General features: G+C 38.1%; 1 protein-coding gene and 2 non-coding genes across 12 annotated transcripts; all 3 read right to left on the reverse strand.

Moving 5' to 3' along the window:
- NAP1L4 (nucleosome assembly protein 1 like 4) lies at positions 1 to 27,983 on the reverse strand. Of its 10 annotated transcripts, none has more exons than XR_008431328.1 (16): positions 27,062 to 27,318; positions 26,053 to 26,092; positions 23,931 to 23,962; positions 21,288 to 21,387; positions 20,227 to 20,368; positions 19,998 to 20,084; positions 18,369 to 18,488; positions 17,720 to 17,791; positions 13,898 to 14,037; positions 11,822 to 11,967; positions 9,989 to 10,011; positions 9,253 to 9,372; positions 8,952 to 8,981; positions 7,651 to 7,728; positions 6,482 to 6,519; positions 1 to 1,275 (listed from the first exon to the last, which is right to left on the reverse strand). XR_008431328.1 is itself a non-coding variant. In XM_053944731.1 (16 exons), the coding sequence occupies exons 3-16, from the start codon at positions 23,942 to 23,944 to the stop codon at positions 1,237 to 1,239; spliced, it is 1,152 nt and encodes a 383-aa protein (XP_053800706.1). In that variant the 5' UTR covers positions 23,945 to 23,962; positions 26,053 to 26,092; positions 27,822 to 27,983; the 3' UTR covers positions 1 to 1,236. The 10 variants fall into 10 exon arrangements, 8 of the variants coding, with proteins under 8 accessions (XP_053800706.1, XP_053800704.1, XP_053800708.1 ...); XM_053944731.1 differs by lacking the exons at positions 6,482 to 6,519; positions 27,062 to 27,318 and adding exons at positions 22,865 to 22,926; positions 27,822 to 27,983 and having other exon boundaries at positions 7,651 to 7,707; XM_053944729.1 differs by having other exon boundaries at positions 7,651 to 7,707; positions 27,062 to 27,319.
- LOC128790344 (small nucleolar RNA SNORA54) lies at positions 16,376 to 16,496 on the reverse strand. Its single transcript, XR_008431711.1, has one exon. It is a non-coding gene; the product is annotated as a small nucleolar RNA SNORA54 (small nucleolar RNA).
- LOC128790345 (small nucleolar RNA SNORA54) lies at positions 19,679 to 19,806 on the reverse strand. The gene has a single exon (XR_008431712.1). It is a non-coding gene; the product is annotated as a small nucleolar RNA SNORA54 (small nucleolar RNA).
- Positions 27,984 to 27,994: the final 11 nt, after the last annotated feature.

Consider the following 27,994-nt stretch of genomic DNA (forward strand, 5'->3'; position numbering starts at 1 on the left):
TCATGTTTCACAACTTTAATAGAATATTCTATCTATTCTGTACAAATTGAAAACACCGTATTAAGTTACAAATGTGTAAGGTAAGGCTGGAGCACTCTACATGCCTGGTCACAGTGTTGATACAGCTGCTATTCAACTGCTGCCAGAGGTTGGTAATGGATGCTGAAACTAGAAACGTGTACTTTAAGTGCCACACAACAACAAAAGGTAGTTTTGCAGACTTCAGAACTTTAAATAAAACAAATTGTGGAATGGAATAATTTCAGTGTAGCAAGTAAGACACCCAAACTTCAGATTTATTGAAGTGACTCATTTTGATAGATTTCTGTATTCATAGTGAAACACTAAGACACTAAGCAATAAGACTACTGGAAACTGTCTGGCTCTTTGGCTGCAACCCACTTCCACCAACAGCAACAGTTTGGCCTTTGCATTTTGATCTTCATCTAGAAGAGCTGTCATTTTGATGCGAGTTTGTTTCTTCTGTCTAGACTACTACATTGAGACCACTTTGAATTACCTGTTTTACAAGTACCCATATTGTATGCAAAAGAGGAAGAAAAATTTTCAAGTATATTAAAAACTATTAAAAAGCACAAATTCTGTCAAAGTAGTTACAAACATGAATAAATAAATAGTAAGATGAACAACTAAGTCTCAAATATGACACCCTCTTCAATGAAGTAAAATTACTTCAACTCAACTGGGTTGTACTGAGATAATAAATATGACATTGAAAGCTGCTCAAGCACTAGTTCAATTTGTAGGTTGCAAGAAACATTAAAAAAGGGGGGAGAGAACTAGCAAAAATGTCATATTGCTCTATCTGTTTCAGCTACCATACATGTAATCCATTTACTTTAGCTTCTCAACACATTGCTATTCCACAATTTTCAATGTTGAGCAAGAAAATGGATAATCCTCACATGGTAGTCTGGACTATTTCCCTATGCATAGGGCAAAAGGCTCTAAAGGCCTACTGACATACTTAGCTACAGTGTACCAACGGCTGTAGAGTGTGCTTTATTTAAACCTCATATTTCCCAAATGCATTGAAGTTGCCACTGTACATGTTAAGCAATAAAGTTAGTGAAAATCATGCAATTTAAAACAAATTAATTTTAAGCATTGTTAATAAGATTGTGCTGCAGCGATAGAATATCCTGAACTGCAGGCCAGGTATCCAACTATTTATTACAAGTTGTTCAAATATCACTTCCAAGTAGTATTTCCTTATTATTGTTGTTTGCATTCAGCAGGTTGGCTGGACTCTTTCTGCATAAAGGGAAAAAGAGAAAATAAACAGTTAAAAATCAAATAGGCATAAAAGAAAACACTTCAACAAATACAGAGAAACTGGCTATGCAGTTCTGAATTAACTAGGTATCACTAGCATGTACAGAAATGCTACATGAAAACTACATCATAAAGGTCCAACAGAGTCACCATATTTATTGGGTTTCCCCTTCCCCCCAGCTGCTTGGTACCCCGCAATTTTTTATCTGTTTTTGTGCTGTTAACACTGCATCCTGTAGGCCAATGTTCACACAAACAAGAAAGCAAACCACCACCTACTCCCCTCAACAACAGGCTCTATTTGACTTCCAGCCCTATTAAGCTATTTTAACAATAAACTGCCACCTCCTTCAGCTCTGAGGAGGGAGCCAGGCAGGCTGCTTATTCTGCAGCATGTCCAAGTTTTTCCTTAGGAGCCTTGGCCTTTCTGCTAAGGTGATAAAAATGTAATTAATGTGTTGATTTCTTCTAGGTTCTGCATCACCAGCAGGTAACTATTCAACAATTTAATACTGGGCAAGAAGTCCATATGTTAATCTGAATATGTAAAAGAAGAAACACCTTCATTAGGTAGTTAAACAACTTCCCCTTTGGCAAAAGGAAGTGTATTTGGGAATGAGAACAAGTACTCAAACAGCTAAGAACATTAGATTTACACTGCACTTCTTGCTTTTTTTCCATTGTAAAACAGCATTCTTAGAAAGCAGGATAATTTATTCAGTGAATTTCCACTTTGCTTCTCCCCTTACCATTCTTAATATAGTTTATTATATACAAACAGCAGTCACAGAAACCTGCTGCAGTCTAGTAAAGAAAAATACCGGTACGAAACACGACACCCTGAACCTCACTGATGCAAAGTAAAATGTTTCTTAGTTACTATCCTAAGGAAGAGGTCTCTGTGTTATAAAATATGTACCCATGCCAAGTTCAGTATACATCAAAAAAACAAGAGTTAAGACAACTGAAGCATTTTGCCTCTAGTAAGGAAGAATAGGTGCAATTTAAACTTCCTTATCAAGAAGTTTTGCCCCTGATAACCTGCACTAAACCCAGGCTGTTTCTCTGTTCCTCACCAAAACTGCTTTACAGTCAGAGTGATCACTATCATTCCCACTACAATTCAGCATTAGAGCCAAACGCACTGATGTGTCAGAGACCTTTCAGACTTCTTCCTTGTGGTATTCCTCACTCAGCACATCTGGCTAACTTTAACTTTGTTCTCTCTCATCTGCCTCAAGTTCCAAGTAACACCAGTGTGAAATTACATTGCACTGACTGGGGAATAAATACAGGAAAAGGGGTATGTTTACACAAGCCACAAAACTAGTATTCTTGCTCTTAAAATTTAACTGCCACTGGAACTACATTGCATGCTACTCCTTTTTACTGAGGGTCAGGCAAAACCCAGCAGCATTTTTATCTAAAGTTTTCTAAAGGTTTCTTCTTTTGACTCCTTGAAATTTGAACCTGGCCAGAGTAGTGTGCAGGCAGCATCACTTCCTCTCCTCTCTGCATTCTGGATAAGGGCCATGATAAAATAACAAACCTGCTATTTAAAATGTACTTTAAAAAATCTTTCCATCTCCTTCCTTCCTAGTCACCTGTTATATTTAGATCAAGACACACCTGGGTTGACCACTGCAACCATTTCTGCCAGATTTTAATGATCAACCAAAACACTTGTTATATTTTCTAATAAACTCCACTATCTTTTCCTTATTTCTGTAAACACTTAAATCATATTTACTGCATATAACTGTTTATCCTGTGAAAACTGAGTCACAGAGATCACAAAGTTATTTTTAAGGACCTTTCAGTGTTGATTACTGCTCTCAAAAAACAGTTTGAGGGGTTCCTGGATCTGAGTCAGTTGCTGGAGGATTTTGAGACAAATACTGCTATTTTTAGGTTACACTTGAGAATGTATCTGTATTGGCCCTATATACAGAATGTTTAAGCAGGCCCTAAGGATCAAAGCAGTATTTCAGATCCAGACTCTAACACAATCCATGTTCTCCCACCACTTTAACACTCAGCACTGTGTACTGAGGAAGCCAGCATGTGAGCTTGATACTGCCTTCAGCTACCCTCAGCCTCATGCAAAGCATCTCACAGCCTAATCCCAGAGGACACCAGCACAAAGAGACCACAATTCCCTTCAAGTTACAGCTGCTCCAGCAGGCACATGCACATTGAAACTCATCTCTGGGCTTTGCTGGCTCCTATAAGATCCAGGCCCAGACTCCAAGCTGTGTGACGGAGAGCGGACACCCACACTCCCTCAGGCTAGGCTTTAAAGCCTGAGCCTGGTCTTCCTGCAGAGCCCAGACTTGGTGACATTGGGTCAGCCAACCACTATCACTGATCTGCCTTAGCCCCTGTGCTGTTTATCACCCCATCCATGATATCTTCGAAAGGAAGTGAAGTGCATTGGCCAGGCAATACGACCAGAGACACTTGAACTTGCAAAGATAAGGAGGAATTGCATCTCTTTTAAAAATAAATTTAGCAGTAAACACACATACTCAAGATTGCTACCAGGGCTATAGAAACAAGAATTCTTCTGGTTGTAAACAGATTCTTTACAGTAACCATAGGCAGACTTAAGTTCATCTTAAAATTGGTCAGATTTAAAAATTTTTAATTTATATTTATTTTTTATTTAAAGTATTTCATATTCACTTATTCTGTTGAAGGAGTTAAAACTGCTCTGGGCCTTTAATTTCATTTTGAGATACTGTTGCAATGGATACCAACAAGCTGAGTGATAGTCACACCTATTTTTTCTCTTTTGCTAACAAAGATCAATATATATAGCTTTTTGTTACTGCCATTCACTTATTGCATCACTTTCTCAGAATTAAAAATTGCACCTAAAATTTGCAGGAACATAGAGCTAAAACAAAGAAGAAAGCAGGACTGAGGTAATACTGCTTTCATGACTTTCCTACAAACCCCACTGTGTCTGCCCATCCAGTCAAACTGGTGTCCTAGAGGATGGGGACATAAGCCCAAAGTTTCCATGCCATTTATTTCAGAAATTTTGTTTTTCAAAAAGACATCCTAAAGGAAACACTGAATTTCTGTCAGTGTTCAGTGTTTAAACACTGATTCAAAGAGCAATCAAGTCTTTATCTCCTCACTTTTCCAATTCACTTTTGGGGAAGCTTTCCATTTGCTAAGGTGGCCATGCAGGAAAAGGCATATCAACAAGATCTCATCTGACTCCCCATGATCTCTGCTGCCAACAACAGTATCAAGGCAGGCAGCAGGCACTAAATCCGATGTCCTTTCCAGTGGAGAAGGTAGAAAGTCTTTCTGAAACATCTTCAATGGAATAGTCCAATTATGGGACCTAAAGCAGAATCTTATCTTTATTTCCTATTCTACGTTACTGAAGATGTAAAAGCAAGAATAACAGAATGTAAACCCAGAGCTAGCTGGAGTTAAGCAAGCAACCCTAACCCAAACTGCCTGCCTCCACTACAGGTTCTGGAAATTAATCTGCTGCTGACAGAAAAATGAATCTCTGCCATTGTAACCCAGAAGACAAAGGATCTTGAAGCCCATGCAGTCTCTTACCTACAGAGCAGCTCTTTTGCTCATGATTCAAACCAGCACTCTGCATTACCCTGTCAGCTACTTCTCAATTCAAGCACAGCCTCAGCAAGGTGAAATAAAGGCAACTAAAGGAATGGGACATGCAAGCACACAGAAAAATGGACTAGACAAAACCAGCTACATTATCCAGTTTTGTAACATCTTCTGAAAACACTTTCAATCATCTGACTGCTCAGTCTTCCAAAGCCACAGCTTATACATGGCACAAGTGCTTTGTGTAAGAGATGATAATGATCTGGTTGTATCTGAACAACTCAAATGTACTTAAAACTCACAGGAAGGAAGGAGGAAAAGTTTACAAAGCAGAAAGTGTTGACATGCAGCAAATGTACTACAACAATAAAGGAGGAGGTAATATGGAAACGAATGAAAAGAAACTGGATTTGAAAGGAAAACAGACCAATTATTTTTGTGTACATGGAAAACTATTCTAGATAAGAAAAGCAGAGGGTGGGAACTGGAAGGCAAAGAAAGGCAAGGAACAGGGGAAAAAGAGGACCAGAAAATGGTACAAGCAAGAGAAAGAATGGAAAACAGGACAGCACCGGGGTATCAGTGTCAAAAAATGAAATAAAATAATTACAAGTTGGCTTGAAAAACTAGAGCTACTAGCTAACAATTTTAACTGTAGGGAGGGAACACAGCTGTGCCACAGACTGCAGCAGGACAACAGAGAAGCTACTGTGACAAACAGATGTTCTACTACTGCAGGTGAACCACCAGTGCACATATGCTGAGGCACCAAAAACCAACACAGAAGCACAGCTTCATTTTGAGTTTAACAAAGGCAAGGAAGGGCATTATCTATGCACAGGGAGCGAGCTGGAAGGATTATACCTTCTTCTAAATAATTAAAATAAAAAGAAACAAGCCTAAAATACAGGGGGGGAAGAAGAATGGAGGCTGTCGCAGGCATTGTTCTCTGCGAGGAATGGGATGAAAAGTGAAAGATGACAGGATACAACAGAAGGAACTTTCTTTCTTCTTTTAAATAAAGAGACCGATGAGCAGAAGAACAATGCCTGTGCAGAATCATGAGAGATCAAGAAAAGGCTTCTAAGAGTGACTGCCTGCCTTTGTCAGGCAGCATAAATAAGATGCTGGAAAAGGCATACTAAGTAAGCTGATGACTTAGAAGAGTTTAGGAAGACCAGAGAAGATATTTAAGAAATAATTTGCAAGTGCATTAGAAACAGTAAAGAGATGCAAAATCAAACCAGAAACAAGGAAAAATAGTCGGACAAGTCTCAGTATCTTCTATCATGTATATATGAAATACAGTTTGATTGCTACAAAGGCAAAGCAGGAAGTGTGCCAGGAAGGCAGAGTCATTCTGAAAAATCCACTTTAATTACATGATTTAAAGGCACTCATCCCTATACCCATTTAGTTCTATTTTTTACTAATAAAGCCTAAACTCTGAAGTCACCATTCCCCCATTTCTTTTCCCCATACAAGGGAAAAAAAACAAAACAAAACAGAAAACCCTAGAAAACAAACCACATTGCATGACTACAAATGGGACTCTTGGAAGTTAGGTATGAATGGAATTCCACCTTACCTAGAAATGTATGAATGAATAACAGACTTATATTACACCTAAATGGGAAAAAATTGAAAGGAACTGTCAGCATGGATGAAAAGTGAAATGTACAAAATAATACAGAAGGCAACAACCAACCTTCCAAGATAACGTCAGCTTTTTTTCCCTACAGAATACCAAATCCTCTAGAAGGATACTTCACACAAACATACGTTGATGTAGAACTAATATTGTTTCTCAGCTATCCAACTTTTTCCCATTACAGGTACATCACTGCATCCGAATCCTACAGAACAGAGTCAGAATACTGATTTTTGCCAATCTAACCCTGTTTGATTGATCTTTGTACAAGACAGACTTTCTTTAGTATACAGAATTTCTCATTAAAGAAAAACAAACTTGACTTTTGATAGTGACAAAAACCATTTACTAATGATATGATGATGTATAAAACTATACCAGAAGTGACATGTCAAGCTGCTGTTAAGACTTTTATCCAAAGATCAAGCAGTTTTGCATGCCTTTCACTTTTTAATCTGTCTTTATAAAAATTTTAAAGCTGATGTTTTTTAAGAACTACATGAACACAAGTCTATCATCACTGTCCCAGCTTCACTAAATAGAAGCATTTACCATGACTGAAGAACTGAAAAATACTTATCAGAAGGAACACTAACCCTCAAGGCTGAATTTTAAGCCAGATATCATAAAGTTTAAAATTCAAAGTTGAGGACTGACATTTTTTGATTTCTAACCAAGTACAGGTAGAGTCTAACCTGCAGCCATCAGGAAAATGATAAAGAACAATTCTAAGGAAAATAACATAAACAAACAAGCTAGTTGAGATTTGTCAGACTACTCCTAGCTTGAAGGCCAGCCAAAGAACATCTGAACATGACCTTTCTGAAAGAAAACTGAATCAGCATTACACAGGGACGCCATTAAGAAGCAAAGGCACAGACTGGAAATTATCTTAGTGCATGTTGGAAGCAAAAACCTACATTTTCCCAACTGATGGAAACATTAACTTCTCTTTGAATAGCAATTTGAGTGCTGAAGATAATAAAAACATTGCAGTCAGAAGCTAGGGTGGTTTTTTGATTGATCTTTTCACAAACTATCATACCCTTAACTACACTGCTCATGATTATAGCCTGTGTTATGACTAAGCACACAAAAGTCCTTACCTTAGGATCAGTCTCTGCATCTTCCTCCTCTTCTCCCTCCTCTTCCCCCTCCAACTCCTATGACAAAATAGAGATAAACTAACAGAAATTAAAATAGGTTAAAATTGCAACATTTTGTAATGGACAAAAAGCAAACTAGCAAATTAAATTATCACTGTATTGCAGAATGTTTCAGATGTCAGCATTCGGCTGATTTAAAAGAATTCAGCATCTTACAAGTTTTAAATACAAAATCTTTAAAACATGATATAAAGGTCTTAGTATGGCTTAAGGCAACCTCCCTATGAATGCTGCTGCTGCAGTCTCACAGCAATTTTTAAACTTCTAACTAACAAATTATTTGGAATTTTAGTTCTGGTAATAGGTATATATGTCTGATTTTGTTTTTTAGTTCAGTCTCCCTCCAAAGAGTCTGTTTATTTAGATTACTGTAGACAGGCTATGCATTCCTGTGCAGAATTTTTGCACTCTGTTTTACACACAGCTACATCCAAGTAGTAACATCTGGCACTGGAAACCAATTAAAAATGCACATACACACTTCTATCAATACCCAGCTTAAAAAAATAAAAATATTAAAATGTTTAGTCACTCAACAGCCTAAGCACAGAGGAAAAAAAAAGACTGCATGCTGAAGACTGCCAGCTCACATCAAATCAGCTTGATAACCTCTGATGTACTCTGCTATGCTGAAGCTCATAACAATCAGGGATGTACCTTTGACAAATTAGCAAGAACAGCAGAGTAAAAGCAGTAAAGCAAAAAAATGTAAAGGATATTAGTTCATTTAAATGTGGTAACATTTAGTGGTTTTCTGCAAAGCCTTTCATAGTGTGTTTGTGTTCACACAACATTACTGAACATAGACCAGAGCCAGCCTAAATTATTTATGCTGAGCAGTTGCACACTTCCCCTTTTTCGCATTGCATTTGGTAAGACCCAGTCTTTAAGCTTATGACAACTAAAAGCTGACAGCTGAATTCCACTACCACCTAAGGAACAAATATTTACCATGCAGCACCCTAGAAAAAAAAAAGCTTGCCTTTAATTTTTGACTCATGTCAGAAAATAGCTTTCAAAATACTAGATAAAAAAATGGATATATACTCCTGCAGGAAGTACTTTTATGAAAAGGAAAAAATCAGGCACAGTTTTGCAAGTCATGAATGCTGAACTCTTGGAAAGAAGTACCATGAACAAGAGCATTTATGAACAACTGTTTTCTGCTCCGTATAGAATTATTCTTGGCACTGGAATTGAATAGGTAATCAGTAATCTATAAAAAATAGTGTGCATCTCACCTCCTCTTCACCTTCTTCATCTTCTTCAAACTGAAAAACAAACCCAAGGTTTAATTAGCTCTGCTAGTATTTGCATAAAAACTTCTGCAGTAATAGATGCAGCATATTCAAACACTGTAACTAAAACTAAGCCCCTTCCAGAAGCTGATTAACAACTTAGAACAAGTTGAATGACCCTTTCCTATTCCCAAGTAGTTTTTGTTATTCTCATGTAATTAATATTTCACTCTAGTCTAATCAGAAAAGGAGAAGAATGTTTCTATGTGCTGGCTAATAAACAAAATGCTAATTGCATACATACATTATCATCATCCTCTATAGCTTCCCCAGTGAAGTACAGCACAGCACGAGGGACTATCCTTTCACGGAAGAAGTGTCCAATTTCAAAATCTGCTGCTAAAGTGAACTCTGAGTCTTCATCCTGTAAGACAAGTCAGTTTGAGTTTTTTACTGCAAATGTGGTGTGATACACAGAAGCAGATGAAAATATTTCAAAGTAACAGGTTTGGGAAAACATAACACTGTCATCACCCACCTTCAGGCCACAGGTTCTTTCAGTATACTTAACTTTTTAACAATAAAATCTAAATCTAGATCTGCAGAATTGAGATTTTCTGTACAAGCTTCCTACACACAGGTTAGTGTCCTGCCGAGGCACCTTTTATTAAAAAGCTCATAGAGACTTGGCTGGCTCTGGCATCTGATGTTGCAGAACTATTCAGAATGCTCCATGACTGATTTTTCAAGTTAGGTACCAGCCACACAGTACTGCTCAGTGGGCAGGGAAAATAATGACCTTCCCAACAGTGACCACTGGAGATGTCTTGGATCAGCAAGTCGTGTAACAGTGAACTGTCAATGGATTACTTGAAGAAGTTGATAGTATCTTTCACTTTATCAAGGTGAAGCCCAGCTTTGTCAAAAGCAAAAATAACAATAAAAATACACAGTACTTAACAAAAGAACCCTATAGTCACTATACAGTGACTTGGCAAAAAGGATGTGGCAAAGAGCAATATTGCTGTTTTAAATCTTACCAGTGACTCTCCATCACCAGATACTGCAAAAAGAAAAGACAACAAATTTAAGAAATGCCTGTAGTATAGTCTCACCAACCTCAATATTCAAGATGCCAAAACACAGTATAAAGACCTTCTCATAGCAGAAAACATTGAGGTTATAAAGGCTTCACAAGGTAGCTATTAAAACTATGGCAATTCAGATTAGTATTAAAAGTTAAACCTACAGAAATCATAAGAATTTCATGTGTTGTAGTTAAAGCTGCCATAAGGATGTCAAAGATTTTTGCACAGGAAATACTCTTTCTACAAGGATGGGTTCAGAGGACATGTGGATCAACATATTTGGTTTCTCTATTAATGCTGTAATTATAGTAACTTCATTTGGCTGGAGCACTACAAATCACCTCCCTCCCTCAAAACAACTGGAACTAAAAAGATTAACATTTTGACATGAATTTGCAAAGCACTGTTGAGAAGAGGCCCAGTACTGCAACCAGCATGGAACAGGGTGGGTGTTTGTTTAAAGAAAAAAACAACTGACAAAAAAAAACCAAAATAACAAATCAATGCAAAAAACTCCAACACAAATCAAAATGTATTTCCCTTCTCTACACTACCATGTGATCTACTGAAAGTGTAATTTGGCTCAGTTCTCAAGTTGAAAATGCAAGTATCCACTGCCAGCAGATGTCAGTGTCTTCTCTTATACAGCTAATCCCAAAGTGTACCCTTTGAGTATTTAAAAGAACAACATAAAACCAACAGGAGACAAATCTCCATCCTTTCCTCAAAGCAGCAACAAAAATTAAAGGACATTTCTGTACCAACCACTCCCAACTTTAGAAATACATATCCCATGTTTCTTATCCCACATACATGGGCATTTGCAGTAGTAATTAGGAGGGACAGGTAGTTCATAATAGCCCACAACAGAATTAAGAACCATTTTGTTCAGTACACCTCTGGAATCACAGAACAGTTTGGGCAGGGAGGGACCTTAAAGATCATTAAGTTTCAACCCCTCCACCCTGGGCAGGGCCACCTTTCACAAGACCAGGTTGTTGAAAATCCCATCCAGTCTGGCCTTGAACACTTCCAAGAATGCCCAGAGAAGTTATGGATGCCCCAAACTGTTCCAGTGTCTCACCACTTTCACAGTCAAGAAATATCTTCCTAATATCTAACCTAAACCCGCCCTTTTTTGGCCTAAAGCCATTCCCCTTGGCCTGTCACTACATGCCCTTCCAAAAAGTCCCTCTCTGCCTTTCTTGTAGGACCCCTTTACTCCACAAAATAAACTACTTCCCTCATCTATGTTCGCAGAAGAGGACAATGAAAGATGGACCAAAAAAAAAAATAATGGTTTTGGAATCCATCTAAATTGTTTAAAATGTGAGTACACATCTAACATTAGACTAGGAAAATGAGAAAATTACGTAGAGTATCAGGGATCACTAATTAATCCCAGAAGAAATGACAAAGTTCTGTCACTTGACACAGAGGTTTCAATGAAATCGCTATGAAGTAACTTGACCAACAATGAAACACCGTTCTTTTGCATGTTAGAAACAAACTGATGCATGGAGCCATCCTGTGGCAAAACATGAGAGTCTACAAGAGACTCTTTCCATACTACAAATCCTGTTTACACTGCACACCTATTGGTCAAATTCTACAGAATAACAACAGAACAAAAACATCTGTTTGGATGGGCAAGAGTTTGCAATCTTCCTCTAGTAAGCACTTTACAATGCAACAGCATAAACAGTTTGAATGTTTAAGTCACATAAACGCAAATATATATAAACATATTTTAAGGATCCTAAGTTCTTAAACTTCCAAACTTACCCTTTATTGGGCCGAAGAAGTTAAAAAATGAATCATTAGGTACTTGTTTAGTAATTGTCCGCACTGTGCCTCGGCCCTTGTGTTTCTGTTTCTTCTTGATTGTTTTAACTGTAACATTTTTTCCTTTCTTCCAGTCAATGGTACACCTAGAGACAGCACGTGAGAAATGGCATTTTAACGCAAGGCACCAGGGAAAAGAAGGAACTGGGCAGCAGAGCAGCAACATCAAGGCCAAGATAGCTTATCACTCTCTAGATAAAGCTGCTTGACAAGATATGAAGTGGATCATAGTTCTAGACATGATGTGTATGTTGGTTAGGTCAAATACTTCCCTAAATGAAAATGCTATACAAGTTTGTTGTGGCAGGGTAATCACTGCCCTCACTCTACCTGTAATTCAATACCTCTGGCCCAAGAATTGGACTGCTGCAACCAAGGACAGGATTAAGCTATTCCAGAAAAAAATCTCACCAGTCAGACCGTTAGAAAACAATACATTACATCCTTTAACTACAGGTCAAGGCAGTGTCCATTTACCCTAAAAATGCATGTCCAAAGAGTGGCCAGGGAGAGGGATGTTTGAGCTGTCCAAAGAGCAGTGCTCAGATCAACCTGGCAGCCAAGCACATCAAGCTGAAAAGAGACTAATTTTCAGTTCCATTCTGCTGCTGTACAAACTGACACTCAATGAAAAGTCTCCTTCCATTCAAACAAGTTTTACCCAAAGCTGCACATAGCAAAGAGTGAAGGGCAAACACAGCTAATTCTCATATAATGGAAGTAATAGTGTCACAGTAACCCTTAAATGCCTCAAAAATACCTTGTCCTATAGACAGATAGCCAAAGTACCAGTTTTATACTTAACTTGTATAACAAGCCACAGACATATTTTCCTGCTCTACTTGTACCATATGTAACACCTTCCTCAGGAAACATCAACTGAAATCAAAGTTTTGATAAATCAGTAATCCAAGAAAGCATTCCTTTATAATACTTAAACAGAAAATATTTTGCTGTAATGAACTCAAGTTTTCTTCAAAACTGAGTAGTCTGTTACTTAGGCACAATTTTCACTAAACATCCAAGAAGACATTTTGTCTCACTGCAGGGCTGGATTCAAAAGCCAACATGTAGCACTAAAAGTCAAGAGGTTTTGAGGTTGTCAGCATGCCTTCACAAAACCAAATATTTGGCATATCTTAAATGTGAGTTAGAAAACCCCAAAAACCAAACTACTAAAACTCATCCTTGAAAGGGTAGGAAAAAACCTAAAAACCAAATAATCACCAACAGAAAAGAATACTTAGATGCTAAGAAAAATAGGGTACAAAAGCCATTTTTCATTTGCATCAGATATGCTCTGGTACTGGAATTTGGTTATAGAGCAGAGATCATGGATAGGAACAGAAAGGGTTAGCTTAGCTAGAACGATTCTTTTACCCCCATGAAACTCTAACGTGGTTCAACTCAACAGACTTTCAGAACAGACATGAGAATTAAACATCCACAGCTGTTTTCTGAACAAGTGTTGCAAACACAATAAAAATAAAATTTTAAATTTTGCTGCATTAGCCACAGCTGCCAGGATCAAACTGCACAGCCTTTATGTTCCAGCCTCACAACAGGCTGAAAGAACACATGATAAACATGACCTATTCCTGCCTGATAATAATAAACCAATTCCTGCTGGAATAAAAATTGCTGAGAAGATGACAAGAATCCAAGAGAGTCCAAGGCTACTTATCAGACTGAGGAGGAGGGTAGTCTGTGAGACATAATGATAAAAACAATTCACCCAGTTATCTGGAAACAAAAGGTTTGTCACCTCAATTAGAGAACTATTATATTTGAAAGGTGTTCAATTTAAAATGTACACAATGTTAAAATATATCTCCATCTATGTATCTGTTATTTCTGAATGCTGAAACTAACATAATCATCATCCCTACAAACATTCCCATTTTTGAAGTCAGTAATAATTTTATCTTTACTAATCATTATCATGGTAAGCAAAAAAAAAAAAAAAAAAAAGGCATTTTTACTTCAGAAGCTTTTTTGAATTTCAGTTTTCCTTACCCCTCACAATCAACTATTTCAGGTCCTTCAAATGAAAAGGGATCTGTCTTGTCTGGCTCCGACTTCATCTTGTATGTTTTTGTCAGGACTGAATTAGAAAAGTAGTCATTGGGCCCAAAGTGGAACTCTAATGAGAAAGACTGGAAGAAATTTTATGTTACCACTAACTTTCATCTACAAAATAGTGTGTCAACATAATTATCATTAATTAAACTCTGAAAATACATGAAAAAATTTACAATTTGATGGCAAACATATTTCAAACTACAGCAGAAGCAGAAAATGATGAATGTCAAAGAATTTCAAATGTGCAAGAAGCTACAACAACCGTGACTTAGATTCAAATTATGAACAGCTAATTAGTACATTTCATTCACCTTCACATATAGAACTGCTGTCTTGAAAGCAACCTTAGAAGTATTTTGAGAAAAGTCTTGATTGCATTTCCTATGGAAGCCTCTCATCATCCTTGCAGTAGGGATGAAGTTATTATTCTGAAGTCATTTTAACATTGTAACAACACCATGTGGTTCTATTGCTCCCCCAAGTCTGATCAATATAATGATCTTAAGAGAGTGAAATCACAGTTAAAGCATAATTTAGATTGCAGAAGTCTATTTAAATAGCACAGTCTCCCAGGAATCAGAGGGGCTTTTTCCATTTGATAATAGAAAATCCTGCAAAGGAACACTGATTTCATAAACTGAGTCCTACAACCAACACGTCTCAACAGCTTACAGCCTGAAGCAGGTGTTTTTGGTTATGTTTGAACCTCCTCTGGCACCCAAAAATTGTTTGCAGAGATTCAGTTTCTTACATGAAGAACAAAAGGCTCCAGTTACAGAAAACCACAGCATCCATGATGCATCAAATTTCAGGTCTGTAAAGGTTTCAAAACTGCCTGCACAATACTCACTTTGTACTCAGGATCAACTATGAACGTTTTAAACTACACTAAAACTCAAGCTGTCTTGGAAAGTGGAAACAATAAATAATAAAGGTTTTTGGCAGCATAGATTTAGTGACTTGAAGGGGAAAAAAGTCAGCAGGTCAGTTCACACAACAAAAGGACTGAAAGCCAAAGCCTCCAATACCACTGCCCAGCCACAGCATGTGTAACAGTTACCTTAAATATCTGATTTACTCTGCCAGTAATATGTATTACAAATTAGCCCTAATCTGCGTACAAAACAATTATGTAACTGCCAAAAGACTGGCCCTGAATATACTTCCCCAGGCATTCTTCAGACTCAGGCCAGAAAACTGTTACCACCAAGTTTGCCTTGTCATTCTTTTTCACAAGGCTATTCACACATGGACAAGATAAATAACTCAGGACAACAGCCTGCTCATCACAGATATTTATCCCTCACGCATCTTCCACAGGCCCCTAATCTTCCTAAGACCTTCACATGACTCATACCTGCTAAGAGAGTGGTCAAGGAGTATTGGAGACCAATGGCAACAGCAGCCTTCCCAACCCCCGTGCTCCCTGTTTAAGGACAGGAAGCCACTGGGACCCAGCAGTACACTCAAATATCTGTGTTGATTTCACACTGGCTATTTCAGCTTTACTTCCCTTTAAAGCAATTCAATGGTTTGGAGGCTCTCTTTAGCTAAGGCTAATCTCTCTCTGGCAAACATGCTCAGGGGAAGAGTTACAAACTTAGCTTATCCACCAGCAATGACGAACACTCATACCCAAATAATCCAATAAACCATCACTGGGGCTATAAATAACCAACCAGTGGCACTACTTAGCATGGAGAATCACAAGGCAAGACAAAAATATCTGGACATGCTGCATTTCAGCATCTCAGTGTATACCTGCTAATTAGGAGACAAGAAGCTCCAAGCTCCACGTAATATTTGAAGTGTTGTAATAACCTTTCCAATACTCTTTATTTGGACATCTCTGGGTTTTTTTTTTAATCAAATAAGTGCTCATGAAATTAAAAAAAAAAGAAAATTGTCTTTTTTTAAGCTCTTAAGTTATACCTAGATGCATCATCGAGGTCTGAATATGCTAAGGATCCTGATGTGCAAATAAACATGCAAATAGAAATTATAAAATATAAGTTTATCCATATGGTTATAAATAAGTAAAAGTAAATAGCAATGGAGTCACTTTCGCTTCATGCAGATAGAAGTTTCTATGTGCGGGCCATAACAAACAGGACTTTGAAGCACTTTAATTGCAATCAGGTAAATCCACTTTTGGAGTGCCATAACTACAATTAATTGTTTTGGGTCAACAGTAAATCATAAAAATCATGTATTTCTTTAGCAGCAAAACCTAATCCCCAGCAGAATTAGTGTATCTATGACACACTGGTTATGTGAAGTTCATACAGTACAAAGCTACCACTGCTGCACCAATCTTCAACAAAGAATTGCAGATTTTGTTGAAAGGATTGCAAATTTTGTTGTCACACACAGATGCAGAACAGGTTTCATTCAAGCAGTTAGGAACACATTCTTTGTCTCCAAATACAGAAGGGACATGGAGTTTGTCAACCTTCCATTACTGGATTTAATGTAGCACTGGAATGGAACCTATTTGCAGAAAAATGCTGTCAAAAGGTTATGAACAGTGCAAGACCAGATATGTCCAGTGTTTAAAAGAGTTCTTCAGCTTAAGGTACTATAAAACAAAGCTGAATGAGAACACAAAAATTATGTACGCAAGAAAAAACCTATTCCCATCTCATCCAAATGCCACTGAATAGATATGCTTCAAGACAAAACAGCCAACTTCTTAGAATATCTTACTTTGTGCTCATACAATTATTTTCTTCATAAAACTCATATCCTCTCCCTAAGCCTTGCAATCTTTAGAAACTTAATTCTCAGTTTTTCTCTGCTATACCACTTTCTTGCCAATTATCAGCCTGAGGTTTTTAGTACTAGTAGAATAAAGACAATAAGGAATAAAAAACAGAACCCAAAAGAACCCCAAAACAACTTGCTATTAACCATTAAATGCTATTCTGAGAAAGTCCTCCCATCTTTCTTATGTGAATCTTCAATGATGGTTGTCTTGCATTTATCAGGATATCAGGCATTATCAGAAGACCATTGCTCCATAAGGTAAAACAAAAAATACCAAATATAAGAAAAAAGCCAGAATGACAAAATTTAAAGAAAGTATGTGTAGACTCAAATTCCATCCTTCTCCCTGCCTCCCCTTCAAAAGGAGTTCAAGGAATAAGTATAGTCTGCATACACTGAATAAGCAGCAGAGCAACTTCTTTTCAACAAACACAGTATCCATTTCTGTACATCAAAGTTAAACAAGAAAAAATTTCCAAAATTAAAAAAACATGAAGTAGTACTTTAAAAAATACTCATGAGGTACACTTTAAAAACACTAATATATTTTCTGTTTTTTTCAACAGGCACAGTATCTATAATCATTGTCTTTGATTAGTATTACTAAGTCACATCTCTTTTGATGTAATATTTGATACACAGAATTTTTCCCACAATTAATTTTCAAATTAAAAGCAGCCATGCAATTGTATCACTAAGAGCAGCTACACTTGAATTTGAGAAAGAAAAAGAAAGCATCAACTAGACAGATCTCAGACAGAATTTTAATCTAGAAACTACAGTCATGTCAGAGCTGTGCAGGCTAAGAATGAAAGAGCAAAGAGTCAGGAAAGCTGAAGATAAATCTTTCATAGGCAAAGCATGAAAATAATAGCTTAAAAAGAAACCTCTCCCACAAACAACAACAGCCAAAGAGTGCTGAATTATTTTTTGGAATGCTGCTCACTTCATTACTACAATCTTTGTGAGAAACAAGCAGAGAAAACTCACCATAGGCTGTCCTGGTTCAGAAAACTTAACTTTAATATCCTGCAGATGTTTCAAGATAGGTTCATCATATTCCTAAGCAGAAAAAAGTAAAACTCGATTCAGCAGGCAATATTTAGAAAAACAGTCTCTCCTTAAGAAAGAACCAAACCTTGTAACTAATTCAACAATTTCAGCTAAAGTAAAGATCTGGATCTAAATTTTTTAATCATAGCTGCAAATTTTGTGTGCCAAACTCTCAGTCATTTTAGGGCTCATCTTCAGTAAACAAAGCTGCTAGGATGTATTACTGAAGATACAGTAACTTCATTCAGGGTATTTATTACCAGTGAGATTCAGAAGACTACACACTCCAGGGAATTCTTCTTTAACAGCATTAAAAGCCACTAATACAAGTCCAGGCATAACTACCTAAGCTATTTAACATGAAATCAAACAATCCACAGGTGTTCTTATAACCTTGCAAAAATAATCCTTTATGGATTAAACTAAAAATGCTTGTCCATAATTTCAAGCATCTTCAGGGATTCCAAAGACTCAAAAGGAGTCTCACTCCAAAGGATTGACTCACATTCCACAAGGATTGACTATTAATAGGAAAAGCAGCAACTCATTTAACACAACAGGTGTTCATTTCAGAGTAAAGACTTACTTGTACTAATTCACTTAACATATCTACATTCCTAAAGATAGTAAACCAGAAATCTGGAATTCCTTTGACATTTGTCTCTTCTGCTTTTTCATCTATTACCACTGCATTTTTCAGGTCTCCCTGGGAAAGAAATACAGAAACAGCTGAGAAATTAAATTGTGACTTCTTAGTATATTTAATAAACAGAGACAGAAGTACAAAACAATTGCAATCTCTGAAGATGTGTTTAAGGAACATTTAAAATTTACTTTTTCTATTCCTCTGCAAATGAAGAGATACAAGGTTTATTTACACAACTGAACATATACACAATTCAGATTTACCTTCAACTCATTTGAAATTCTTCTATATGAATACTAAATAGACCAAGTGTCTGCTTCAGTGAATTGACAAACAGAAATAGTTAAAACACTTTCTATCTTTGTAGAAAAAGAAAAAATATACATGCATTTCTATTTTTCTATTAATCTCATTTCTGTAGCTCCATAAGTCACCTACAGCGTTTCATGTAAAAATTTAAAATTTAACTTTGCACTCTGAAATGCTGTTTTAGCTTCCCCATTTTGCAGAATACTTGCAAAGCTGTTTTTTACAGGTATTTTTAATGGTTATGCTGTGTCTCATTATTACTATTTTGGGAAACAAGATGCCTTCCACATAACTGATGTCAAATGTTATAAAAAAGAAGGAAGTAATTTCTCAATCCTAAACAACCCCGAAGTTCAGTCTGAATTAGCTGCACCGTTCCTTTTACACCACTAGATAGCAGCAGATATTTAAAATGTTTCTGGCAATTGCCTGGGTTATGACAAAAGCTGCAATTTATTTCCCATCTAGACACGTTTCTGATTTTATTGTGTGGAATATGGCCTATTAATCCTGCATGTACACAGCGCCTAAGGAACGTTTTTTGCTCATGCACATGAAGCACTGTGTCATGCTAAGTCTCAGGAGATCAGTATAAACAAAGAGAACAATTCACTTTGAATACAGAACAGCATCCAAAAAAAAAAAAAAAACCTAGAAGAAATCAGGCTAAGGAAAAAATGCAAAGAAAACCTGACAGAATAGCAAACAGAGTTTTCTAAGTAGGTCGCTTTTCTGAGACAAAGCCTGAGCACACATCTCCAAAAATGATGCTGGGAAAGTAATAGGCAACTCACAGACTATATTATGTCTCCTAAATCTAGACAGCTCCTACTCAATAGACAAGTAGGAATCCACCAGCCAAGCAGACATTTTATTAGCTCGATTCTGTTTTATGACTGTGTGACAAGTGTCTCACCTGTATTTATGAAAATGAAAGCTAATCATGTCCCCCAGAATAATGGAGACAGGCAGAGAATCAACCAGTCCTTTATTATCTTAGGGTTTCATGTAGCACTGGAATGGAACCCATTAGCAGGAAGGTACTGTTAACAGGTTACGAACAGTGCCAACAAAGGCAACTCAATTCCCCCAAGTCACAAATTTGAAAAAAAGGCTAAACTAATGGTGTAGAACCTTTCACTGGCCATAACAGTGTATTCATCACATGAACATGACTGTCACTGTCTTTTCAATGGCAAGAACGAGATTTATCTCTGACAATCCAATATATCCATAGTAGATGACCCAGCTTATACTCACAGCCAGTTTTTCTTCATCCTCATTTTCACTGTGCCATTCTGACTCTGCATCTGTGGGTTCAGCTTCCCCATTAATAAACTCTCTTCTCTGTGTTAAAAACAACAAAAATGTAATTGAAGATGTAAGATTATATATATGCAACCAGAAATAACATAAGAAATAAAGAAATTAAAATATAAATAAGAATATAAATAAAAGAAATAAAAAATTATATACATAATTTTCCTACCTTATCAAAAAGAGGTTGATAGAGTGTTGCGTATTTTCTCTCCAAGTCATGTACTTCTTCATAGAATTTAGCTTCTATATGGGCACATTTCACCTGGAGCTTTTTCAAGGCATCAATTCTTCTTATCACTGCTTTTGGAAAACTAAAAATCAAAATTATTTAAAGTTAAAAGTTAGTTGCCTCAGCCTTATTTACTGAGAAATAGGTTGCTTATAACTACATGCAATTTTTAAATAAAACGCTTATGTCTAACATACATATTTCTCCAAAACCTATTTCAAAAAGTTGAAAGAATCCTCTCCTACCCAAGTTGTTCTCAAAGGTGTTATCTTCTGTTCCATTCCCTGGGGCCACTACCCTCCCCGTGTAGTTCAGAGATCTGAAATTAATACCTTTGTTTACACCTAAAATTTGAGACTAGATTTGTGTTGATCCATCTGTGAAAATTAAGAACTGTGCATTCTACAGGAGAAAGCTTTGATTCATGGGTCATACTCGTAAAGCACACACTGCCTGTCTGCACTTTAAATTATTAAACATTTAGACAGTCATGTAAAAAGATTTCTTTATAGAACTTATGTTTTTTCTAAAAAGAGGTCTACAACCAGCTATTCTCAGTCAATAAATAAAAGCATAAGTATTCACTAAAGGCAGCATTTAAATCTACTTTACAGTCAATATAAAACTAAGCTTCAAACTAGGGATATACAGGTCCTGAACTTTCCATTACATGCAGGACAGCAATCTTATAGTAATCATCAGTCAATATAGCACACACCCTGTCAGAATAAGGGTCACAGAGGAAATAAAGGAGGGGAGGGGAATTATTTTTATCCAAAACAAGAAATGGCCACAGTAAATATTGAACGGGACAAAATGTTGTGTGCAAATTTGCATGAGATAACACTTCACTCTTCTTCCAGAAGACACTATGAATCACAGGTTAAGTAAACCATTTTTCTTAGTGAATCATTTATTCTCATTTTCTACCTTAATTGCACAGTAATAATATTCTATTATGCCTTCAGTTTTTCAAGAATTTTATCATGTCCAGTACTTACGTTTCAATGTAACTTGAAGGAGTAAGTGATGTGTTGTCAAGATGTTCCTGAAGAGCTGCCAGGACCTGTGGATTTTGCATCACTTGGTCTGCCAGCTTTTCTGTGAAGACAGAAAACTCCTTTTAAAAAAATTTGCATAGATTTATAGGGCTTTTGTCATACTGTGTCTTACAGCAGTCACAGTAAGAATACTGAATATTTTCACACCTCAAATAACAGTGCTGTTATTTGAGGTGTGAAAATAGTGAGTATTTTCATACTAACACAAACAATTACTTCAGGACCAAATTTCAGGAATATAAAGATGGATAATGATAGAGAAAACACTCTTCTCTTTGCAAATCTATCAGTTGCTTTTATAAACAAGTAGTACATTGACAACATAGGCAAATTTCCTGTTTTCCCTTTATGTAAGAAAGTACGAAACAGAAGTTTCTCTATTCTTCCGTATTAACTGTACCTTAAAAGCTGCATACAAATTTTCAGGAGAACCATTCAATTATACTTCCAAGACATCTGTTTTCCTGTGTGACTCCTGAAAAAACCCTTCCAACTCTGTGTACTGTACAATAAACAGCATAGCACTGTGACCTTGACAACTACAAATTTTTTACCTCAAGATGATTTTACAATATGTAAAGATTCCTCAGCCATGACAACACTTCCCAGAAGACTACTTTTACAGGAGATCAGATCTAAAATGCTTCTGGTTAGGTGTTAAAGACCCTTACTAATAACCATGCACAGTGTCACGGTGTGACGACTTTAGCTTTTCACATCTTTCCATTCTTTCTCAGTGCTCTTTTCCCCAGACATTAAAACCCCAATAAATTGCACAGCACACACTAACATGGTGAAGCTATTATATGCTTGTGTTTGTGTGTTGCTTTGTTTTCCTTATTTATTTGGGATTTTGTTGTTGTTTTTTCTCAAAGCAGCTTGACTTTAAAAACTATTAAATGGTGTCTACCAGTTCTCACGTGATTTCCAATTGCCAGTCACAAAGGATTACTTAAAAAAAGAAAAATAGTAATGAGGGAGACCTAAAGAACATTCAGTGACCCCATAAATGAAACATATTTCACTATAACTTACAAATATGAGTGTTTGGAGAAATAATGGAACTGTAGCTTTTCTGCACACCGAAGCATTAATTTGAAAAACACTACTCAGCAGTTAACTGTAGGACTTCCTAATGGAGAATAAAAACTTCCAAGACACATTCTGAAGATGCACTTTCTGAGAAACAGGACAGTAAAAAACTAGCATACAAACAGAACTGCTCATTTTTATAATTATGCTGACAAAGAACACATGTTGTTACAAGCCAGTCTTTACAGGCCTTATTGCAAGGGTCTAGAGGGTCATTTCAGGCAATGGTAAAGCATCACAGTCACAGCACACAAAAATACAGCCTTCACTCTGCTTTTGGCTGCAATAAACATGGAAAACATCAGAAAGTGAACAGTTAGTCTAAAAAAATATTGTTCTGCTTTCAGCTGTGAATACATCTTCAGTTTTGACTGAAAAGGCTTGTTACACTTCTGTAACATCACCTACTACTATGTATTTCATACCTTTTTTATTGCTTGCATTATTAGCAGCCTCCAGAGAATCTGAAGCAGTATCTTCTGTTTTACTAAAAGAATTCCAAGGGTAACATTAAAATAGCATCACATTACACAAATGTCAGCATTTAAGAACTTTGGTTTACTACAGACATGTTTTATAGACAAGTATGCCAATAAAAGACATATTTATGTCTTCAAGCTTGTGAAAACTAAAAAGAAACAGACCAACCTCAAACCAAAACATAACAAACCAAAAACCTTTGATGGATAAATTAATCTCATTAGGTGAATGGCTGTCCATTCACGTGTGTGATTCAGTCTGTGAATCACGTGGCCATTCACTCTGCACAGGAAAATGTTATTACAGATGAAAATATGAAACACTTTTAGCGTAAGTGATGAAGAACAACATGAGAAAGGATGCAGGTATGAAATGAAGATGAACAAGAGATAAAAGCTCTGTTTTCAACTTCTCTAACAAGCTGTTTTGATAATCAAGAAACATTCACTGCTATTCTAAAAGAGATGTCCCTGGCCTCCTGCTGCAACATCTTCCATCTCACTTCCTGTGCTGGAGAAGGAGAGGGCCCAGCATGAGTCAACAGCCAGCCAGTATTCCCTGTACTCCCTGCCAGTTTAGAGGTCACAAAACGCACACTGGATATTGCTGAAATTAACCCTAACTCACACACAAAACCAGAAGAGATATCACATATGCAAAAGGGTATTATCAGGTACAGGACAGACCAGCTTATCCAGCACTGCAAGCCTCAGAGGAGCAGCAGCACATGAGGATCTGCAGCAGTTCCGTAGAAATACTGTATGTTCAGAAAATACTACATAAACTAAAGGTGCCTTTTGCATACTTAAATTACACAGATTAGAGGAACACTGAGGCTCTTCAGTTTTTTAGAGCATTTAGAAAAATATTACCATTTTATTCTTATCCAAGTCTGGTAATCCATGCTTCACAGGTTAAAAAAAAACCAATAAAAACCTCTCCAGCAGAACACCAGATATACACTTGGCTCTAACTACCTTGATTTAATTTCAGGAAAACAGCCCAACATACCTGTTATCTGCCATCTGTGCGCCTGTATCCACCTGCAAGTTGAAAAGTAGTGCTTAAAAATACTTGAACAGTAATTTGTTTACCTCAACCCAAGATGAAAATAGAACAGGTCATTGTTTAAAACCTCAATACAAATTAACAGCTACTGTTTTTTTCTATGAAATTCATCATGCATAATCCTTCCTAGTAAACTAAATAGCTACCACAATACCCAACTCAAAATGAAACTTGCTCAGTTTCTGAAGTCTGTCATGTGGTTTAACCCTCCTAGAACTTAGTTTTTCTGTTAAATACTACAGATACTAGTGAATTTCTACCCAATCATGGCTCTTCAGTCTGAAGGTAAGTGCCACAATTTCCTAGATTAGCTCAACATTCTATCAAAAAAAAAAATCCAAAGAGGAAGACATAAATGTATTATTTATAATTTTCTAATTCCTTGACAGCATCATAGTAAATAATGACTTTTTTTATCTTTGCATATATAGCATACTTGAGCAAAAAACAATGAAAGTTCAAATGAATTAATTACAATAACTTCCAAATCACTTTTTTCTTTTATCACCCAAGCAGAAAAACATATTTCACATGTCTGTCTAATCAGGGTTATTTTTGTGAGTAGCTGCTTCTGCTGCTCTACAATATCCATAAAACTGCTGCTAGATAAAAAGAACACAGAAGAGAAGAAAATTATTTATCAAGAGAAGGGGTTTTGACAGTAGCTAGGAAGACAGAATCCCCTGTATAAAGATTTGCTCCTTATTTATCAGGAGTCAGAAAATGAAGAGGAAAGAGAGAAATTGAAATCTTGTCATTGACAATGACTGGAACCAAGTTTAGCACAGCTACTCCAGCTACCAGTATCTAAATAAGCTCTCCTGAGAAACCAGAGTGAGCCAAATTGTCTTACTTATTCTGCTGTTCTTTCTTTTCTGGGTTGAAATAGCCAAGCCTGCACATGTATTTCAGTTACAGAGACTGGGGGTTTTTACCCCCATTTTAAAAAGCTTATCACAAATTCCAGTAATCACTACCTGCCATAGAGAAGCACAGGTGGTTTTCCACTACCAAGCTTTCACTAAAACAGACGTTGGTCTGTTAGTCAAATTCAGAACAAAAAGTAGCTTCAATCATCCAGAGCGGACAAGTCTGATTTGTCCAGCTCTGTGAAGGCCAAACAGGCTGATCTCAGGCCCAGCTTCCAACAGAGGGCTACCAAAGAAGAACCTAAGTGCTAATGCCAACTTGAGCAGCAGCCCAGAGATTGTACACACTCTTCCATCTGGAAAATGCTCAATCCTGCTCTCAGCTGCAAAAGCAACACTTGCACAACCATTTCAAATAGAGTTGAAAAGCTTTGTTAGTTTTCAACAGTACTAACAGTGTACTTCAGATTATTTCACAGGAAGTTGTTCACATCTCCCATATAAGCCTAGAAGCCCACCCTACAGGTTAAGCCCAGGAACAAAATAAAGGAGCTTCTGGCAGAGTAGGTGCTCCTCCAGGTCAGGCAGATTTACTTCCAAATTCTTCCTCTTGCCTTAAACATAACAACAGAAAGTGGCAATGCCAGCAACCACCTGCTAGAGCAAAGCATATTTTTACAATCTCACTGCTGAAGAAATAAAGGAGCATAAATGAATATTTCCTTCCACAGCAACAGAAGTCAGGGGAAAAAAAGATACAATTCAAAAGGTAAAACAGAGCAAATTTACGTAATATCAGAGTTCAGCCAACAAGTTATATGATGCCAGTCACTATTAGAGGAGGCAACAGTAGGCCACTAAAAATGCAGACTGGCAGTACTTAAAAATTACCCTCCAAGAACTGTGGCTTCCAGTCTCGGCCCAGCAGCCAAGCTAATGGAACAGACTCTACTCCACATGAAAATTCTTCTGCTCTGCTGTTTGTGCTGTATTTCCTGCAGGGAACTACTTCTCAAGGGAAGATCCTCATGTGTGTTTGGAAAACATGGAATAATGTTTGAATAGCAGATGAATTCATCTTCACTGGAACAGACATGAACTGGGCATGTTCTGACAAAAGCCACTCACCAAGCAACAAGCAAGAATGAAAAAAGAAAAAAAGGAAAAAGACACCATTCCCTGGTGCAAATACATACTTCAGGTCTTGTTTCACCCCTAGAGTTGTGCCTTTGGCAACTGGAAAGTAAAAATAAGTATATGAATAAATAATTAGATACAGCTTTCTTAGAAGAGAGCTTGTGATTCCCAGTTTCATTCCCAGCTGCCTTGCACTGACTTCACTGCCATAGAGCCACCAACAAAACTGCTTGGCACAAGCTGGTGAGGGCAATGGAGGGGAGGGAAAGGTAATTTTAGAGATTGAGCTCAGCACACACCACTTGAAAGAAAGCAGTAGCAAAATACTGAGCCCTAATGGCCATTGTCTTCACTACTTTCCAAGCAACTTTACAGGCAATGAAGACATGAAAAAACAACCAGAACCCAAGGAAATAACAAGAGAAGGAGTCATTATTGCTGCCATCACCATTAAGAGGCCAAATTAGTGCCTCATTTCTCCTGGGCAGTTCCCAGTTTCCGAATGACTCAGGTAGATGAAGCTTTGTGGATGGGGGACATCAGATCAAGCCCCTGTCCTACAAGGCAGGCTACAGCTGCAACTTGTCTGGCACAAATGTCATACGCCATCAATCCCCTGAAGCTGCAGGGAACTGTAAACTCAATGCACACCACGACAGGAAGAGTTCCTTCCAAGGACAATATGCTGAAGGACACAAATTGAAGGGAAAAATCTATACACTGGCAAGATGTACTCGTAAATAAAAGTGTACACGGAATAAATCTTATCTGCCTTGCACAAACTTTCCAAACATAACTGAAGGACAAAACAGGAAACTGAAGGGCTCCTGAACTCACAGGAAGACTCCTGCCCACAGCTGTTAAGTGTTTTCCGTAGCTACAGCAAATCAGAAGAGAAAGTTACAACTTCAGTTTCAGAGGCACTGAGATGTAACCCCGCGGGAAGCCACAAACAAACAGTTGGATACTTTCTGTAAGGATAATAAGAAGGGATCATAAAAAATTATTTGAGGAAGAAACTCATTAACCTGTTCCACAAGCCCCGGATATCAGCAATTCTTAGCTCACCTCCGAAGTTTTGTAAAAGGAACACTATTTTCTTTAGAGATGACCTCATAAAAATGTTCCTAGTAATTCCGGTTTCATCTGTTAATTCCCACACTCGTGTCCCTACGTTTATATTTGAAAGCCTCGTGAGCAGATGCAACAGGAAGAGAATCTGACAAATCCTACAGGTACCGGTATTGCGTGTAGTAAATAATCGCAGCATTAAAGAAAATTTCAAACAGGCCCTCAGCTGGGAGGCAAGGAACCCGAAATGCAAAACCGAGCCCCCCGAACCGACCGCCGTGCTGCGAGAACACAACACCGTGACTGAGATCAGGCGAAAGCATGGCACCCCAGCCAAGCAGCAAAGGCCACGACTCCACCCGAGTACGGCGGCGCGAGAGCACCGGGGGCGGCGCTCACCACGAGCAGCCCCCCCCCCCCCCCCCTTTCCCGCTCCCCCGGGAGGGCGGAGACAGGGCGGGCACGCTGCCAGACAGCGCGGCCATACACGCGGCCGGAACCCCTGCGTTCCCAGCCGCCAGGCACGGACCACCACGCGACCCGTTCCGTGGGCCCGAACTTCTAGAACCGCCCTTGCAATGGAACCGCGGCAGGCCGGGCGCAAAACCCTCCGCGCGCGGCGGGCTGCCGTGCTCCGCCCCTGAGCGGGCGCAGAGAAAATCCCCGGTCCCGCGCCGCGGTGGCGGCACCCGGCTCGGCCCGTCCGCTGTCCCCGCCGGGTGGCCGGGGCGCAGGGCTCGGGGCCGCCTGCCCTCACCTGCCCGCGCCCCTCACGCCGCAGAGGCCGCAGCGCCGCCGGGCTCCTCGCAGCCTATTCTCGCTCGGGCAGCGCCGCCGCTAACAAACATGCGTCTCATTGGCCGCGGCGCGGGCCCCTCCCTCAGCAAGGGCGCCGCCGATTGGCCCCGGCGGCGCCGCGGCCGCCACGCC

This window comes from Vidua chalybeata, chromosome 6 (genome assembly GCF_026979565.1).
Source record: "Vidua chalybeata isolate OUT-0048 chromosome 6, bVidCha1 merged haplotype, whole genome shotgun sequence".
Classification (NCBI taxonomy): Eukaryota; Metazoa; Chordata; class Aves; order Passeriformes; family Viduidae; genus Vidua; species Vidua chalybeata.